The sequence below is a fragment of the Eumetopias jubatus genome, unplaced genomic scaffold (genome assembly GCF_037043125.1).
Source record: "Eumetopias jubatus isolate StellerSeaLion01/CBP00866 unplaced genomic scaffold, mEumJub1_p1.0 scaffold_10, whole genome shotgun sequence".
NCBI lineage: Eukaryota > Metazoa > Chordata > Mammalia > Carnivora > Otariidae > Eumetopias > Eumetopias jubatus.
Genome location: NW_028274816.1, coordinates 36,825,307 through 36,844,457, shown reverse-complemented (window position 1 = coordinate 36,844,457; position 19,151 = coordinate 36,825,307). Strand labels below are relative to the sequence as shown.

The following is a 19,151-nucleotide window of genomic DNA, read 5'->3' as shown; positions in this document are numbered from 1 at the left end:
AACGGCATGCAGCAAATAATCCTAGATGTCAGCCATTACAGGTGATAACAGGACGGCCTCCTCCAAGTGGCTTCCTTTGCATTACATTCTGGGTTGTACTGCTTTCAATCAAGTTGGCGGCAGCCTCAGTGGGTGCTCCCGAGGGGCTCGGAGTCTGATGAGGAAACCTGGCCTCTTCCCGCAGAACTAACTGGCCTGGCCAGTTCTGGGGCGGTGGCGTGGGGGGGGGGGTACCACCCCAGGGAGGACAGAGGATCCGGCTTCAGGGCTGGAAGGCTGCTGTGTTCACCGGGAGGGAGCAGGCCGTCTGCCAGGCACGGTGTCATCTTCTTCCCAGCCCACAGACGTGGGTCCGGCCACCCTGTTTTGTCAGTGAAAGCAGGAAGTCAGAGGGAACACAGTCCAAAGAACAGCCTCACTCCTGACAGCAGCTGCAGGCTCAGGGGTCCAATGATTTCCTAGAAAGACGCACAGAACTCACTGGAGGCTCTCGTGCTCGCGGTGATGATTTATTACGGGGAAGGGACACAGATTCCAACCAGCTGAGCCGAGGGAGTGTGTGGGGCGGAGTCTAGGAAAGTTCCAGACAGAGCTCCCACATGCATTACACTCTTGGTAAAAATGTGTGATACACACACACACACACACACACACACACACACACTGGTGCCAACCAGGGAAGATCGCCTGAGCCTTAGTGTTCAGAGTTTTTACTGGGTGTTCTGGGCTGAATTGTGCTCCCCAAAATTCATATATCGAAGTCCTAGCCCCCAGGACCCTAGCACGTGACCTTCTTTGGAAATGGGGTTGCTGTTGCAGATGTAATTAGTTAAAACGAGGACATCCTGGAGTAGGGTAATAATCCGGTATGGATTATTATGGGTTATAATCCGTGATCCAATATGATTGGTGTCCCCATGAAAAGGGAACATTTGGACAGAGACTCACACACAGGGAGAAGCTGTGTGAAGATGAAGGCAGAAATCAGGGTGATATGTCTGTAAGCCAGAGGACACCAAACATTGCCCGCAAACCACGGAGAGCCGGCGGGGAGAGGCATGGGGCACGGTCTCCCTCGCAGCCTCAGGAGCAGCCAGCCCTGGTGGCATGGAGCTCTCGACTTCTGGCCTCCAGACTGGGGGAGAGTAAGGTTCTGTTGTTGGGGCCTCACAGTCTGTGGTCCTTTGTCACAGCAACCCAAGGACACAAGTACATTGGGACTCCATTACAAAGGCACGGTTGATTGCCCATGAGGCAGATCTGTCTCCAGTCCCTTTGGGTGTCACCCAGAGTCCGCGTGGCTGGACTCTCCAAAATGACCAAGGCCCCCAGGCAAACAAAGCCTCTCCTGCCAGGCATGGCAGCCCAGGGGCTTAGAGGTGGCCTCCCAGAAGCCGAGCACAGAGGCCAGACCTCTTTCCCAATCAGAGGCCCAGAGAGGAGACGTGACCTGCCCAGGGTGGCACGGATAGCGAGCCGTTGGCCTGATTTAGAGCCAGCGTGCTCACCACTGTGTCCGTTGCTGGCAGCTTTTCTGAGCACATGGCCCAGGTCAAGCTGCAGATGGGCCAAGAAATTGGCCTGATTCCATTGCTTTAGGTCACCTGATGTTCATGCTTTTGTGGATTCAAACAGGCTGTCTTTGACAGTCCAGGCATGAACTGCCCATCAGCGGAGCACCCCTTAGGTGGCCAGAGGTCACCCTGAGAAGCCGCCTGTGATTTTTCCCACAGCACAGTGGGTACAGTGCATTCCCCCTGTGCACCTGCTATCCTTCCTCCTCCTGTGGTCAGGGCGAGCGATGGGGACCACATCAGCTTCCAATTCTGTATGACAAATTACCCTCAAACTCAGCGGCTTTAACATGTATTATCTCTGTGTCTGTGGCTTGGGAATTCAGGAACGACTTTGCTGGGAGCTTCTGGCTCAGGGTCTCTTGTGGGGCGACATTTAAGTGGTCAACCAGGGCTGCAGTGTCATCCAAAGGCTTGACTGGGCTGGAGGACTCCCTCTCCTGGTGGCTCCCTCAGAGGGCTGTTGGCAGGAAGCCTCAGTCCCTCACCACACACCCCCGGCTGCTAGCTTGTCCCCACAGCATGGTGGCTGGCTTCCCCCAGAGCGAGAGGGCAAGGAAGAAGTTGCAGTCCTTTGTGACCTTGTCTTGGAAGTCCCATGCCATGCCTTCCGTCATATGTCGTGTGCAAGAATCCATGCTAAGTCCATCCACATGGAAGGGGAAGTGGATCAGACTCCATCTCTTGGGGACACACGTGAGAACCACTGACCACCCCCCCCCTGCCAGGGGCCATTGAGGAGCAGCAGGAATAACAATCACCCCATTCCCCAGCTCCTGCTGTTGACTAGGGACCCAGATACCTGAGCGAATGTCATCCCAGTCCGGGATTGTTTGGGGTGAAAAGGTGGTGGGGGGTCTAGAGACAAGGATTTTTACAGCCAGGTCAGCAGTGCCTGGAGGTGTTTCTCATTTCCAGTTTAAAGCACTCCACTTGCTCTCTCCCAGGCACTGTGTGGGCCCAAGGGAGACAGATGAGTGAGACACTCGCTGTCCTCCAGACGCTCACAGTAAAGGGAGACAGAATTAAGAACGAATGTTTCAGTACAGTGTGATCAGTGCTGGAAGAAGATTGATGAATGAATCAGTGTAGATGGACAAAGGAGGGAGGGATCGCATGTGCTTGGGACATCTTCCCCAAAGAAGAGCCTATTTTGCTGGGCTTTGAAGGGTAAGCAGGAGCCCATTGCCCTGCAAAGGAAGAAAGAACATTCCAGGCAGAGAGAGTAAATGTGCAAAGGCCCAAAGGCATTGGGAGCCCAGGCTTTTGGGGAACCGTGAGCAGTTTGGGGAGTGTGGGCAAGTGGCAGGGAATGAAGCTGCCCGTAGTTCGGGCCAGATTGTGAAGGCCGGCTATAATTTATGATCAACATTTCCCAAAATGTATTTCACAACTCATGGTTCTGTGAGATGTTAACAGGCATTCTTTCAAAAACAGACCCCGAGGTTACTTAAAAGTTCAGGAAGCCCAGGGTTGACTTCAGTGAAAGCCGCTTCCCTACTGCAGGACTTCTCAGAGCCTTTAATTCTCTCTAACATGCATGAGAATCTCCATGAGAAAGATAGATTAGATGGGATCCAGTCAACATTCAAATATGTGGTATTCCCAAACTCATGTGATTGTGGGACCCCCTTCCTGAGGGAGTCTCAGGAGGCCAGTGTTCTAGGGAACACACTTTGGGAGCTATTGCTTATAGCTGGTTGTCAGGAGGCAGCGAGGGTCCTGCAGGTACGTGGTATGATCCAGTTCTCAGTTTCTGGCCCGGAGACTGGTGAGGGGCATGGGGAGGGAGAGAGAAGACTCTGCAGAGATGCTGAGGGATGGCACCTGCGGGCTTGAGGTTGGCTAGTTTGCCTCGGGGGTTGGAGGGTGAAGCAGGAAAGGGAGGGATTATGGCGCACATTCTGGTTTCTAGCGCATCGTGGCTCCGCTGACTCAGAGGGGAAGCATGGAGCAAGGCGTGTGATGTTGATGACTCGGGGATGCTTTTCTGTCAGCTGGAGGTCTGTACCCGGGCGGGGCCGGGCCACCGGAACCTCATTAGCAGCAGCCTTCAGGACCACAAATTCACCGCCGTGGAAGAGATGGACAAATGGCTGGGAAAGCCCAGCTTTTACCCAAACTGACACAGGAAGAAACAGAAAACCTGACCAGCCCCCTGTCGATGAAAGACACCGAATTCCTAACCCAAAGTCTCTGCCCAAAGCAAATGCCAGGCTCAGACAGCTCCGCTGGGGAATCCGGTCCAATGCATCAGGGAGAAATGAGCCCCATGTCACAGACACCCTTTCAGGTGGTGACGTGGGGGAGAGGTATTGGCAGGCAGGGCTCCGCGTCGGTCGGGCCGCGTTCCCGTTTGAGCTGCGCGGCTCTCGTCCATTCAGAACCCTGTTCTGGGCGCCCGCTGTGTGTCAGACACTGCTCTGGGCACTGGGGCCACGTCAGTGGACAAAGCGGGGACAACTCAGTGCCCTCCCCGAACGATGCAAGCTTGGACAGGCCATCCAGCGGGGGGGGGGGTCCCTCCCCGTGTGTGCAAAGTGGAGCAGCGGGGAGGGAGGGAGGCCGGCAGGCAACCCACGGCGGGCAGTTCCAGGCGGCCACTGATGCTTGTCTCCCTGTCGTGTGTGTGTGTACCTGTGTGTCCCACGGCCTGCCCTCTCAGGCTTTAAAATGTGTGGCGGTAGCGGTAGCCATGACGAGGCCCCCGTCCTGAGCGACAAACACCTGGACGTGCCCAACATCATCATCACCCCCCCGACCCCCACGGGCATGATGCTGCCACGGGACTCCAGGCAGACAGGTGAGGTGCCCTGCCACCGCTGCCAAGCTGGCTGGGGACAGGTCCCGGGGGGCCCCCCTTTGTGCCGTGGGTCTGAGCTCACGTCCCCACCTGCCGGGGTTTGTTAAAAATTTATGCTGGGATCTGCGTAGGCTCCACCGAGGGCCCCTCGCACGCACCAGCCTCGGCAAGATGTGGCCTATTAAGTAATTAGCTAGACAGCCCCTGCCGGCAGCCGGGGCACGTGATGGATGGGGCTGGGCAGGCCCAGCAAGGTAATGGATGGATGTGCCTTCCCCTGCCAGCTGGGGACTGGTGCTCCGTCTTGCTGGCCACAGCAGTTCAGCTGGACAGGACAGCCTTGGAAACACACCACGTCTGGGCCTCCTAGATGCTGCTCACTGCAGGGAGTGGGGAGGAGACAGACTTGTTTCCAGAGAGAGGTACAGACCCGTGCCCTCACCTGTGGACACCGTGGACACTGTTGGAGCTGGTGGGACAGCTTGTTCATTTGTTCATCAAGGAGAGTTAGGGGGCCATACCTGTGCTAGGTGCTGAGGCTGCCGTTGTGAATAATAGTAATAAAAAATACTGATGTTAGCAGTGAGCAGTTTCTCATTGAGTCCTCAGGGTGACTCTAGGCTAGGTCCTGTTTTCATCCCCGTTTCACGGATGGGCAAACTGAGGGTCAGAGAGGGTGAGGTGCTCACCACAGAGCTGGTAAGTGGCAGGGTTGGGATTCAGACCCAGCCGTGTGATCTGGAGCCCGCCCTGTGGCCCCTAGGCTAGGCGCCCTCCCAGTGGCTCGCATCAGTCAGCCAACCAGCCGTCAGGACATCAGTCCCGCCTGGCTCTTGCTGGGAGCACAGGCTGACCAGGCTTGATGTGGGGGGGCTGGGTAGACTTTTCCAGAAGTGCTGAGCTTGCCCACCACCCACTGGATCCCCTCTGGGTCGGGCCCTATGCGGGGACTGGTGCTGGGCCATTCTCAGTAATGACTCACCCTGGGTCACCTTCCTGTATCACCCTCCCAAGTGCCAGGCACTGGGCTGAAGGTTTCGCACAACTTATTCTCCTGCCAACCCTGAGGGCTGTGAGTACCACCCTTATCACTAGTTTACAGATGGGAGTCCTGAGGTCCAGAGAGGGACAGTGACTCACCCAAGGGCACACAGCAAGGTGGGAGAAGAGCTGAGCTCTTGCTCCGTGTCCAACCAGAGAGCTCAGTGCAGGCAGCAGAGGCTCAGGCCCTTTGCTCTGCCATTAGGCTCCCTGTCCTGCCAGGCTTGGTGTCCAAATCTGTAGAATGGGGTTATAACCACCGTCCCCTGCCCCTGGGGCCAATGTGAGCGCGGGGAGGCTCAGGGTTACTTTACAGGGTCAGAGTCCCTGAGCTCGCAGAGGAATTCCGGAACCCCAGAGAGGCCCCTTTAAGTGGAAGCTGCTGCAGGGGTGGATCAGCGCCGAGGGCCTGCACAGCCGTACCCTCCCATCCTACCCGCCCAGACCCCGTGCCTCCGCTTTTCCCCTTTCAGAGAACGGAGGCATAGGATAAAGGGCGCGGACCTCGGGGTCAGAGAACCCTGAATTCACATCCCTGCTCTGTGACTTAGCACCCTGTGACACTGAGCAAGAGGGGCTACCTCCCTGAGCCTTGATTTCCCCATCTGTAAAATGGTGCCTCAGAGAGGCTGGGGAGGATCCGGTGACAAGAAGGGCAGAGTCCGACCTCACGCGCGGCACAGGGGCAGTGCTGCTCATATTCTCACCAGTGGTATTTAGGGGCAGGAGGAGAACACCAGACCTGGGTAGCACTTCTTCCAGTGTTGCTGGCTCCAAGTGATGACCAGAGACCTGGGCCTCCCCAGGCGGTGAGGGGTTGGGCCGCCCTGGCTGGCTTGGATCAGGTCTGTCCTGCTCTGGGCCTCAACTTCCCATCTCTAGGACAGGGTCATGGAGGTCCCGACCTCCCGTCCAGTCCCGGCCTTGAAGGCACCTCCCAGAAGATGCTGAGCCAAGGGTGGGGCCAGGGGTACAATCCGAGAAACCTCAGCCAGGGCCCCGGGTGAGCTCTGCATTCGGTGTGGGCGGAGGGTGCGTGGGGAAGGCCCACGAGACCCAGTGTCACCCGGGTCCCCTGTCAGCATCCTTACCCGCCTCTATGTGTGTGTGTGGGGGGGAGTTCAAGGTGGCGGTACAAAGCGGGGAGCCTGGAGGCTCTGGCCTTGGAGCTCTGGGGGAAAGGGAGCCTGGATGTGATGGGTGCCCACCCAGACGCTGACTCCTCGTCTTCCTCCTAGTCTGGCTGGACGAGACAGGGTCGTGCCCAGAGGATGGAGAAATAGACCCCGAAGCCTGAGGAGGAGGCACAGGTCGGAGACGGTCCTGCTCCAGGGACCCCCCCCCCAACCCCAGGAGTCCCTGGGGGCGTGGCTGCCTGGGGCAGATGCGCCGAGCACGCCGGACGCTGGATGGGAGAACGGAAGAATCCGGCACCTGAGCAGCTGCAACGTGGCAAGAAGAGCAAGGAATCGGCCGGCCCTGCCTGCTTGCAGAGCCACGTTTCCCGGGCCCCGCTGAGCTGAGCTGACCGGACCTCTCACGCCCACACGGTCATGGTGACAGCCACCGGGGTGGAGGGAGAGACTTTCTCCTGGACAAACGTACCCTCCCTGAGCCCTCGGCCACACAGTTGGGTGTGCACGAGGTCAACACACACAGGAACTTGCAGAGGAGTGGCTCCGTTTTTTACAAGTTGTTTTACAGATATCAAAACAGTCCAGAAAGTGATTTATAATTCCTTTTTTGCATTATAAATAAAGGTCATCTGTAACAAACAGTGAACCCTGCTCCTTGGGCTGGGCAGAGACGTTGGAACGCACGCAGGTACAGAGGTGAAGAGAATCGCTTCCTACAGAGGGAGGGGCGGGGCTGGCCGGTGTGTGTGGGGGGGCGCCTTCCGATGGTCGTGGCCCCCCCCCCCCCGATTCGCACTCTGCCACGGAAGCCTGAGCAAGGCCCAAGGCACGGATTCTGAAGTCATGTGGGGGCCCGAGTCCCAGCTCCGTCTTCGCCAGCTGTGGGATCCTCGTCATGATATATGTGTAGGATGGGCGGCAGTGGTTCTGGGTTTGGTGTTTTTCGAGAACATTAAACCCTTGGTGTCCCCGTCCCCCTCCTAGACTGTTCTGACGGTGGCACCTTTGGCTTCTATCAGAGGCTGTGTGGTTCCCGCTGTGTTGCCGGTTTCCTGAAGCAGCAAGAGCCTGAGCAAAGGCTTTGTGGGGAAAGAGTTTATTTGGAAGGTGATCCAGGAGCACACAGGGAGGGAGGGAGGGGGACCCCAAGACCATTCTCGGGTTCAGGAATTCACTAGAGGGACTCAGAACTCAGAAAAGCCACCCTGGCTGTGCCGTGTTTATGGTTTCTTACAGCGAAAGAATGCAGATTGCAATCCTCAAAGGGCAGAGATGGCAAGGGTGGGGCTCAGGAGAGAGCACACGGGGAAGTCCCGCGGGCAGCATTTGATTCTCCAGCCTCCATGATGACGCACGCTCGGGGTACCGCCAACCAGGGGAGCGCACTGAGACGCCGGGGTGTCCGTGGTTTTCCCTGGGGGGTTGGCCACATAGACACGGCTGGCCTCCCACATGGTGACCTCAGTCTCCAGCCCCTCTCTAAATCACACCGTCAGACTGTTCTGCGTGACCGAGGCTCCAGGTAAACAAAGATAGTCTTATCAGGCAGGACATTCCTAGAGCCTCCAGGTCACCTACCAGGAGCCCAGGACAAAGGCCAGACCTCTCTGGGGGGGTCCTCCCTCTCCCTCTGCCCCTCTCCCCCCGCCCCCCGCTCATGCACGCTCTAAATAAATAAAATCTAAAAAAAAGAAGAGTCGCACTTCCCAGCATGTTCCCAGAGCTCACACACAACAGGTGCGCGAGTTGTTATTTCGCGCTCATGCAGCTGGAGGGGTGCCAGGCACAGTTCTGAGCACCTCTAACGCATAGGATACTCTTGGAGGAAACTCCTAGGGGTCGCGTATTAGTCAGCTTTCTGTTTTGCTGTGATGTTGCTGTGTACAAAACACCCCAGCTCTAGGCTGAATGTGTACCCACCCCCCACATTTGCGTGTTGAGACCTAATCCCCAGTGTGATGGAGCAAGGAGGGGGGCCTCTAGGTCATGCGGCTGGAGCCCTCGGGAATGGATTGGTGCCCTTACAAGACAGACCTCAGAGAGATGCCATCATGTGAGGTCATGGCCAACCGTGAACCGGGAAGCAGGCTCTCCCCAGACACCGAATCTACTGGTGCCTTGATCTTGGACTTCCCAACCTCCAGAAATGTGAGAAATACATTTTTAGCAACCCAAAGACACGAAGAAACACATGCTCCCCAAACTCACTGGCTTAAGACAGCGGAACTTAGGTGTCTCACTCCCTGGTCTTTGGGCGGGTGGGCCATGACTCTGCTGAATGGCTGTGAGGGGCTGGGCTCAAATCGGCTTTGTGTGTCTCCTCCAGCTGTGGCCAGCCGCTGCCCCAGTGTGCCGTCATGGAGGGTGGCGGGAGCACAGAGACCAAGCCAGGCCATGCGAGTGTATTCTCAGCTCCTGCTCATGGCTTGGGGCCCCAGTCCCTGACTCTGGGCACCCGGGGGCACGCTGGGCCGGAGCACTGGTGCTGGGCACGAGCCCTAACGACTGGCTCGGTCTACATGCCAGGGCGCGGGAGGAGTCCCTGTATCTCCCCGGGCACAGCTCAGAGGCCTCCAGCCCACTCAGCAACCTGCTGTGGCTAATCCCGGCTTCAGCCCAGGCTTTTAGTGCCCATGGCAACAGCAAGAGGGCTGTGAGCTGGAGCCCAGGCAGGAGGGGGTCGGTCAGAGGCTGCGCAGTCCCAGGATGCCGGATATGGGTTTCTTGCAGGGGCAGAGTGAGTTCCCTTGCTCTCATGGCGCCCAGTGTGTCCGTACCAGTTCCTGGCTTTGTGCCTCTTGTACCTGGAGCCTCCATCCCTGGTGAAGCCAGCAACCTTAGGAGGGTGCCTGCTGAGTAAGGGGAGAGAGACCTTTCCTGGTGATGTCTGCACCCCCAACGTGCAGCAAAGGCTGTGACACTGCCCGGCACCCTAAGCCTCTGCCTTCAAGCAAGCTCTCTCTCCCCACAAGGGAGGGGCGAGGTGGAGGAGGCTTGCTCAGTGCACACTTCTGCGCAGGGAGGGCATGCAAGTAGGGAGCAGGGCACCCCACTGCAGCTCTAGCATCCCACATAGGAGCTATCAGAAAGAATGCGGGGAGTGGGTACGAGCAAGGGCTTTGGTGTCAGCAAGACCCATGTTGTACTGTGTGACCTTGGAAAGTCACTTGACCTCTCTGAACCTTTTTTTCACCTAGAAAGTGAGGATAAAATGGGGAGCATCTGAGGAATAAGTAAAATAGTCTATGTAAAATCCCTGCATGGTTGCCTGGCAGGGATCAAACAGTCAATCCACGGGAGTTATTCGGATCAGGCAGGTGGTCACCAACCCCTCTGGGCCTCCGTTTTCACCTGGAGGATGGCGACGACGATGCCCCGAGGGACCTGAGGATTACTGACAGTGAAGGTATGAACGTGGGGTGGGTGGTGAGAGTGCGGGTCCTGGAGCCATCCACCGGGGGCCTTACCTACAGTGGGTGCTAGGGGAGCTCCCATTTCTCTAACAATAGCATTCCAGAGCAAGCACCTGGGGCTTTTTTGGGAGCAGGAGCAGGGGGGCTGGGGGCTCTCAAGGCCAGCTGGCAGTACCAGGGTCACCCCCTTTGGATGGGTTAGCAGATAATGAACCCCCTGACCCACACCACCACCCCTCCCCACCCCACCCGTGCTGTGCTCTTTGTGGTGGTGGTCAGGCAACTCTGAGGCATGTTCTGGACTACACTAGTGCTTCTTGCACTTCAAGGTACTCCCGGTAGGGATCTGGTTCAAATGCAGATTATGTTTTGGGAAGTCTGGGGTGGAGTCTGCGATTGTGGATTCCTGCTTCCTAGCCTAAATCCAGTCTGTCTCAACGCTCTATTTATCAGTGGGGGAACTTGAGCAAGTTACTTTGCCTCCCTGAGCCTCAGTTTCCTTGATCTTCAAGTGGAGACGATAACTAGGTTTTCGGGAAGATTAAATGAGCGAATACACAGAACCTAGAATAACATGTGGCATAGGATCCAAAGAGTCCTCCAGAACGTTAGCAATAATGCTGATGTTAGCACAGCTGTGTTTGAGAAGACCCACCAGGCCCACCTGTGCGGTCACAAACTTGTGAAGTTGTTCAGTTTTGTGTGGACTTGGCCCTTCATGATGTAGCCCAGGGCACAGGGATGCAAGAGCACCTGGTTCTGGGGTTCACGAGCAGACCTGGTCTGGCCACTCGCTGCTGACAAAATCCGAAGTGGTAGGGAAACAAGAAAGGAAATTATTTCAGTGAGGCCAACACTGGGAAGACAGTGGACTAGCAGCTCGAAGTCTGTCTCCAAAGTGCCGAAAATACTTCCAGTTTATCTAAGGAAAACGTGGGGCAAAGGTGGGTGGGTGCGTGCAGGTAGGCAGTGAAGGTCAAATGCATCCCCGTCTTGGGTCAATCACGAGAGATCTCGCAGGCTCAGGGCAGTCCTTATCGCTTGAGGGGGTAGCTTCTGTTCCCAGCATGGGATGCTTTGCCCTTAGGGTCTTCCACCTGAGCCGACAGACTAGCTGGAAAGGAGAACCCAAACTAGCAAGTTTGAGGTCAGGGGCGCCCTGCTGACTCAGTGGCTGGAGCAACGACTCTTGATCCTGGAGTTACGAGTTCAAGCCCCACTTTCGGTGTAGAGATTACTTCAAAATAAAAACTTAAAAAAAAAAGTTTGTGGTCAGAATGGAGGCGGCTGAAGTCCTTTTTCAATGAAAGGTTGGGGGGTGGTGCTTACAAAGGAGGGGGCGGGTGGGGTGGGTGCCTCTTTGGGGTTGGTCTGGAATGATGACTTACGTGAGCCCAAAGCATGGCTCCCTGACTCTTCTTCAGTCTGTTCTTCCTTAAATACGTCCTGGGGGAAATGGATACTAATGTCTGTACTTTATTTTTCATTTGCTCTTAATGCCAAAGTCGTGCACACCAATCAAAACCAACAATAACGCTTTGTGAGTGGCTCCCCCCACAAAGTGTGTGTCGGCGGGGTGTGACGCAGAGCCTGGGGTCACTGGCGACGAGGAACTAGATGGACGTTAACAGCTCTGAGCCCGGAGAAGGTCTGTTCGCCCTAACCCCGGCGTGTCCCGGAGAAGCTCCCAGGTTCCAGGAGGCGCGGGAACGTTCCGGCCCACGACTAGGGATTCGTGCCGTGTGCCTCCAGGAGGGGCGGCTGGGAGGGGAGAGAAGTGTGAAAACAGATGGAAATGTAATGTTTTAATGACAGCAGCAGATGGCAAAAAGACACAAGAGTGTATTCGCACCGTGTCAGAGCCATTTGAGAGCGCCCGCCCTGCTCAGAGGTTTTCTCGCCGGCTCTCCCGCCCAACCCCGGAGGCCTGTGAGCTGCGGGGAGGGTCGCGCAGGCCCCCAGGAGGGGCGGCCGCCTGGAGCCACAGGTGGATGGGGAGCTCCCTTGGCCCCCTGGGGGCTGCTGGGCTTTAATGGGCTCTGCTTTCACACAGTCCCTACTCCAGGGCGTCCTGGGGCTGCCCGAGGCCAGGCCGTGGCCAAGGCTCTCGCCTGGACTTCTGCTCTCAGCCTCCAGGTGAGCCTCGCCGTGCGGCTAGACCACACCCCACGCCGCCCGCGGCCACCAGAGTTCTCGTCCTAGAACGTGAATCCATTCTGGTCACTCCCCGACCTGACCCGCATCCCTCAGAGGGCCTCCCGTTGAGCTCAGGCTCCTGTTCATGTCCTTGGAAGCAGCTCACCGAGCAGGCCCTGGCGAGCTGACCCCTGCTCGTCTTTCCCACCTCGCCTCTCCGTGCGCTCTGCAGGGAGAACGGCTCCTCGCTGCGGGACGTCTCGAGAGAGGCCACTATAGCTAAGTGCAGAAGCTGCCACCGTGTCAGCCTTCCCAAGCCTCACGGGGCCGCAGGAGGTGGTGAGGTTCCGAATAGGCAACCGCTGGAGCAGGTGGGCCCAATGGGCCGCAGCGCTGCGGGGCAGAAGGTCGTGTTATCACCCCTGCCCTGGAGACCTTGGAGAGGACGCAGCCCCCCCAAGTCACGGTAGGAGCTATGGCTCTCAGGCTCCTGGAGCACCGTGGGACGGGGGCCCCAGTAGGGGAGTGATCCTTCCCTATCATCAGGACACTGCTCTGTGCGATGCCACAGTGGGTGCTGGTAGAGGCAAGGGAAGGAAGAGGCACCAGAGGGGGGTGATCTCCATTCTGCATTTCTCTTTTGCTGCCGTGACTGTAATTCCAGCCCCCTCCTTAGATGGGTGACACCAGCTGCCAGTCACGGCTTCCTCTACCTTCCCCCCGCAGGCCGCAGGAGCCAGGCTGGACTTGGTTTATCAGACCCAATGGCCCTCAGCCTCGCCCCAGAGGTTGTGGTTCCCTCAGTCCAGGTGTGGCCTGGCCTCGGGCAGGTGATTCCCAAGCACAAGCAGGGCCGAGATGCCCTGCAGCCTGTCCCCCACCTCCTCCATTGGGCCGCTCATCATGGTGCTCGGCTGCTGGTCCCCTCACCATGAGGAAAGGGCTCCCATGTGGCCGGGATTCAGACTTCGAGGTAAACTGATCAAGGATTGAATGAACATGCCCTACACAGATGGACCACAGGTCCGGCCCAAACGTGCTCAACACAAGACCCACCTGCCCGGATGTGTTGGCAGGCGGCGGGCCCAATGCCAGGTACAGGCCTGCCTGACGCTTCAAAGGACCCAAGGCTCGAGGAGGTGGCTGATGCTGCAAATACTGGTCCACACGGGGTTAAGTGGCCACCCGACTGGATGGGACGATGATAGGACACTTCTGTCATTGCAGAAAGGTCTGAAGTCCAAGGTGCCTTTCTGCCCGCCTAAATTCTACCGTGACCAAAGGTACCCTAGCACGGACTGTCCTGAAGGGGGCAGTAGGTTCAACTTCAGGAATGTTTAGGTGCCGGGGGGAATCTGGAGGAGAGATTTTTTTTTAAGTAATCTCTACACCCAAAGTGGGGCTCGAACTCATGACCCCGAGATCAAGAGTCACATCTTCCACCAACTGAGCCAGCCAGGCGCCCCAAGATTTTTTTTAACAAGGCTTTTTTTTTTTTTTCAGAATAGCTTTAGATTTGGGGCGCCTGGGTGGCTCAGTCAGTTACGCATCTGACTTCGGCTCAGGTCATGATCTCGGGGAGCTGGGATGGAACCCCACGTCGGGCCCCTGTCATTGCCGAGTCGGCTTGTCCCGCTACCTCTGCCCCTCCCCCGCAACTTGCTCGTGCACTCTCTCTCCCAAATAAATAAAATCGTAAAAAAAAAAAAGAATAAATTTACAGAATAGTTGCAAAAACAGTACAGAGGGTTCCCATAGAGTGCCCACCCAGTTTCCCCTGCCCTTAATCTTACTTTACTCTGGTCTATTTGTCAAAATTAATGAACCAGGGCGTCTGGGTGGCTCAGTCGGTTGAGCGACTGCCTTCGGCTCAGGTCGTGATCCTGGCGTCCCGGGATCGAGTCCCGCATCGGGCTCCCTGCTCAGCGGGGAGTCTGCTTCTCCCTCTGACCCTCTTCCCTCTTGTACCCTCTATCTCATTCTCTCTCTCTCAAATAAATAAATAAAATCTTTTAAAAAATGAATTAAAAAAAGACCTTAAGATTTTATCTATCCATCTATCTATCTATCTATCTATCTATCTATTCATTTGACAGAGCTATAGAGAGAGCCAGAGAGCACAAGGAGGAGAATGGCAGAGGCAGAGGGAGAAGCAGACTTCCCGCTGAGCAGGGAGCCTGACGGGGGCTCCATCCCAGGACCCCGGGATCATGACCCAAGCTGAAGGCAGGTGCCCAACCAACTGAGTCATCCAGGCGCCCTATGGTGCAAGACTCTTTTCTTTCCAGTTAGTTAACATACAGGGCAGTATTAGTTTCAGGTGTACAACATAGTGATTCAACACTTGCATACATCACCCGGTGCTCCTCAAGACAAGTGCACCCCATAATCCCCATCACCTATTTAACCCATTCCCCCAACTGCCTCCCTTCTCTAGAGTTAAGAATCTATCTCTTGGTTTGTCTCTCTCTCTTTTTCCCTTTGCTCCTTTGTTTTGTTTCTTAAATTCCACACATGAGGGCGCCTGGGTGGCTCAGTTGGCTAAGCGACTGCCTTCGGCTCAGGTCATGATCCTGGAGTCCCGGGATCGAGTCTCGCATCGGGCTCCCTGCTCAGCAGGGAGTCTGCTTCTCCCTCTGACCCTCCCCCATCTCATGTGCTCTCTCTCTGTGTCTCTCATTCTCTCTCAAATAAATAAATAAAATCTTAAAAAAATTTTTAAAAATTCCACATATGAGTGAAATCATATATCATTTGTTTTTCTCTGACTTATTTCACTTAGCATAATACTCTCTAGCTCCATCCATGTCGTTGCAAATGGCAAGATTTCATTCTTTTTATGGCTGAGTAATATTCCATTGTGTATATACACCACCTCTTTATCCATTCATCAGTCTGATGGACACTTGGTCGGCTTCCATAGCTTGGCTACTGAAGATAATGCCGCTATAAAGCTATCCCTTCAAATTAGTGTTTTTGTATTCTTTGGGTAAATAGTATTTACTGGATCATATGATAGTTCTATTGTAAACATTTTTTAATTAATTAACTTATTTAAGTAATCTCTACACCCAGCACAGGGCTTGAGCTCACAACCCCGAGATCAAGAGTCATGCGCTCTCCCAAATGAGCCAGCCAGGCACTTCTTTATTTTTAATTTTTTAAAAAGGATTTTATTTATTTATTTATTTATTTATTTATTTATTTATTTATTTAAGATTTTACTTATTTATTTGACAGAGAGAGACACCGTGAGGGAGGGAACACAAGCAGGGGTTTGGGAGAGGGAGAAGCAGGCTTCCCGCCGAGCAGGGAGCCCGATGCGGGGCTCGATCCCAGGACGCTGGAACCATGACCTGAGCCGAAGGCAGACGCTTAATGACTGAGCCACCCAGGCGCCCCTAAAAAGGATTTTATTTATTTATTTGCGGGAGTGAGGGGGGGAGAGCACCAGCACATGTGCGAGTGGGGGGAGGGGCAGAGGAAGAGGGGGAGAGAATTTTTTTTTAAATTTTATTTATTTATTTGAGAGAGAGAGTGAGAGAGAATGCAGGCGGGGGGGGGTGGCAGGGAGGGGCAGGGGGGAGGGAGAAGCAGGCTTTCCACTGAGCAGGGAGCCCGACACCGGGATCCATCCCAGGACCCCGGGATCATGACCTGAGCCTAAGGCAGAGGCTTCACCGTCTGAGTCACGCAGGCGCCCCCTGAGTCACTAGTTTTTGAAGTAAACTCTACCCCCAACATGGGGCTCAAACTCACGACCCCAAGATCAAGAGTCGCACGTGCCTCTGACTGAGCCAGCCAAGTGCCCTCGGGTCACCCTCTTGAGAGTGAGTCTCTGTGTACATCGTTTGGAATTCTTCTGCACAGTGAGGTTGTCCCTTCATCTCCGTTTACATCATCTCCAGCTCTTCATTCACCATGACATGGGTCATTCCCATCTTCCAGGGGAGGCATTTCTTACAACAGGGGTAGCGGTGGGAGGGTCCTGACCACCTGGTCTGACGCAACAGCCCGCCTCCACCGCGCCCCTCCGGGCTGGCCCCATGCCTTTCGTGTTCCTCTCCCCTGTGTGCGCTCTCTCCCCGACTTTCAGAGACTAGGCATGAGGATAGGCATTTGGAAGTCTTTGCTGGATCTTAAGTGTGGCTCACAGCTGGACCGAATTGGGGCCAATCCTTTCAATTCCCAATTTTCCCAATTATAAAAACCTCCTGGGAGCCAGTTACATGTGTGTGGTCACTCAGTCAGAAAGTCTAAATCTGGAGCTTAGGGGAGGGCGTTTTAAATAACAGCTTTATTGGGGAATACTTCACAAATTCACCCTTTTAAAGTCTACAGCTCAGTCTTTTTTAGTGTCTTTATAGAGCTCTGCAAACACCACCACACATTTCCATCACCCCTAAAAGACACCCGGTACCCATGAACAGCCACTCTCCTTTCCCTCTCCCCCAGCCCTGGCAACCACGAATCTAGTTTCTATCTCTACATCTAACCTAGTTTCTAGATTGTTCATATAAGTGGACTCATAATATGTGGTCTTTTGTGACTGGCTTCTTTTCATGTAGCATCATGTTTTCCAGGTTCATCCATGCTGTAGCACGAAACAGTGCTTCATTCCTGTTGGTGGTGGAATAATATTCCGCAGTATGTAGAGACTGCATTTTGTTTATCCATCCCTCAATTGATGAACATTTGAGTGGCTTCCACCTTTCAGCTGTTGTGAATCATACCTCTGGGAATGGAAAGACTTTCGACAAGCCTCCAGGTGCCCCTGATGTTTGCTCATGTTTGAGACTCCGAGGCGCTGTCCTGTTGCAGTGTGCAACACTGGACACCATACCAGCTCGTCTTGCTCTCTCAACAGCCCGAAGAGGTAAGCAGCAGCACTGCCCCCACCCTATAGTCAGGGACAAGGGCACTCGGGTGATGTAGACACTGGGCTCGGCTAGTTCTCCTACTCATCCTGCCCTGCGTGGCCTCTCTGAACCTGGGCTCTCCCACCAGCTCTTTTCCTTTGCTCTTTTCCAGGCTATGAAAAGCAGGGAGGGAAGCCTCGCCAACTCTGAAACACAAATATTTGCCAGTCAAGAAAACATTCCCCTATCAGTCAAAACCCAGACAAACTGGCACACATGCTCTGCAGATGCCTGAGGGAGCTTCTATTTTAGGAGAGACCAGGTGGCCTGCAGCTTCTCCCCCTCCCCACACACCCTAAGCTCCTTCTCATTCCTACCTCGTGTGCAGATGAGGAGACTGAGGTTCAGAGTAGTCACTTGCCCTCTGTCACACAGCATCCAGAGGGACCTTTTATTTATTTTTTCTTCAAGTAATCTCCACACTGCAGGAAGGGCTTGAACTCAGGATCCCAAGATCAAGAGCAGCTCCCTCCAGGGCGCCTGGCTGGCTCAACTGGTAGACTATCTGACTCTTGATCTCGGGGTCATGAGTTCAAGACCCAGGTTGGGTGGAGAGGTTACTTAAAAAAGTCACCAGCTCCGCGGATTGAGCCAGCCTGGCTTTGTATTTGTCTTAATAAAATGGCACACAATGAAGGTGATTTCCAAAGCAGATAAATAGCAGACATAGCTTTCTAGGTCATGTGAGTGGGCGGAACTAAATTATGGCCTTATTTTGTCTCTCCAACAACCTTACATGGGGCAGGTTTCAGGGGGCTTAGGGAGGAAAGCATGGGGCTATCTAGGGTGGGGCAGCTTTCCTGTGAGGATCCGGAACCCTGGAATCCTCCTGTCTGCTGTGTTTTTTCGCAGGGCCCAATGATCAAGGGTTCAAATTCAGCCCACTGCCTGTCCCTAACAAGCTGCACTAGCAACTTCACTCCCAGGAAGCTTTCTGGCCCTGGTTAAAATTCAGTTTTCTGTCCTCACCCCAGACCCGACTTAGAATTCTCCAGGAGTGCACATGTTTACTTCTTTCTTTCTTTTCTTTCTTTCGATTTTATTTATTTGTCGGAGAGAAAGAGAGCACAAGCAGGGGGAGCTGCAGGCAGAGGGAGAAGCAGGCTCCCCGCTGAGCAGGGAGCCTGCTATGGGGCTTGATCTCAGGACCCTGGGATCATGACCTGAGCAGAAGGCAGAGGCTTAATGACTGAGCCACCCAGGAGCCCCCAGGAGTGTGCATGTTAACACTCAGAATCTTTTTTTTTTTTTAAAGATTTTATTTATTTATTTGAGAGAAAGAGAGAATGAGAGGTAGAGAGCACGAGAGGGAAGAGGGTCAGAGGGAGAAGCAGACTCCCCGCCGAGCAGGGAGCCCGATGCGGGACTCGATCCCGGGACTCCAGGATCACGACCTGAGCCGAAGGCAGTCGCTTAACCAACTGAGCCACCCAGGCGCCCAACACTCAGAATCTCCTAGGGGATTCTGACATAGAAGAGAGTGTGAGAACCACTGCTATGAGGTCTTACATAAGCCCACTGTATATAGGGAGGGACAGAGAAGCTCATCAGTACGTGCGGCAGCCGTGCAAACCTGCCCCTTCCTGAGTCTCACCTGGGGTGCTTGCCAAAGCACGTATTCTTGAGTTTCTGAATCGGAAGATGTGGTGGGGCGGGGGAATCTGTCTTTTTATAGGTCTAACCAGTATGTGAAGAGAGGACAGAAGATTGTGAAGTTAAGGGAAACAAGGGTTCCTCTCACTCCGAGGGGGCCTGGGCCCCGTTTGTCTAGCCAGGTCACAGGCATGACCTAATAATAAATGCATTTACTTCTGGCCCGGTGCGGGACCCAGTGTCCCCGTGCTCCGAACTCCACCCCCAGCTTGACTCAGTGTAGGCGCCCGGGACAGGTGAAGGGACACGGAAGCGTGGAGACAGCGTCAGGAGCGCGCGCGGCGCCAGGTGCCCCGCGCGGTGCCCCGCCCACGAGAGGAGCGCGGCGGGGCGGGGCCGGGCCGCGGGAGGGGCGGGGCCCCGGGCCTGTAGCTTGGGGGACCGAGCGGAGGCGCTGTGGGGCGTGATCTGCTCAGCCTCGTTGACGTTCGCCAATCCGTGGGCTCGAAGCGGCCGCGGTCCCCGCCTCAGAGTGC

At 55.2% G+C, this 19,151-nt stretch overlaps 1 protein-coding gene across 2 annotated transcripts in view; it reads left to right on the top strand.

Moving 5' to 3' along the window:
- CLMB (calcimembrin) overlaps positions 1-7,195 on the top strand; it is a 31,362-nt gene extending 24,167 nt beyond the window's left edge. For both annotated transcript variants that reach the window (XM_028096308.2, XM_088027517.1), the window contains 2 exons: positions 4,240-4,377; positions 6,657-7,195. In XM_028096308.2, coding sequence (XP_027952109.1) covers positions 4,240-4,377; positions 6,657-6,715 — 197 coding nt within the window. In that variant the 3' untranslated portion in view covers positions 6,716-7,195. The remainder of the gene's footprint in view (positions 1-4,239; positions 4,378-6,656) is intronic.
- Positions 7,196-19,151: the final 11,956 nt, after the last annotated feature.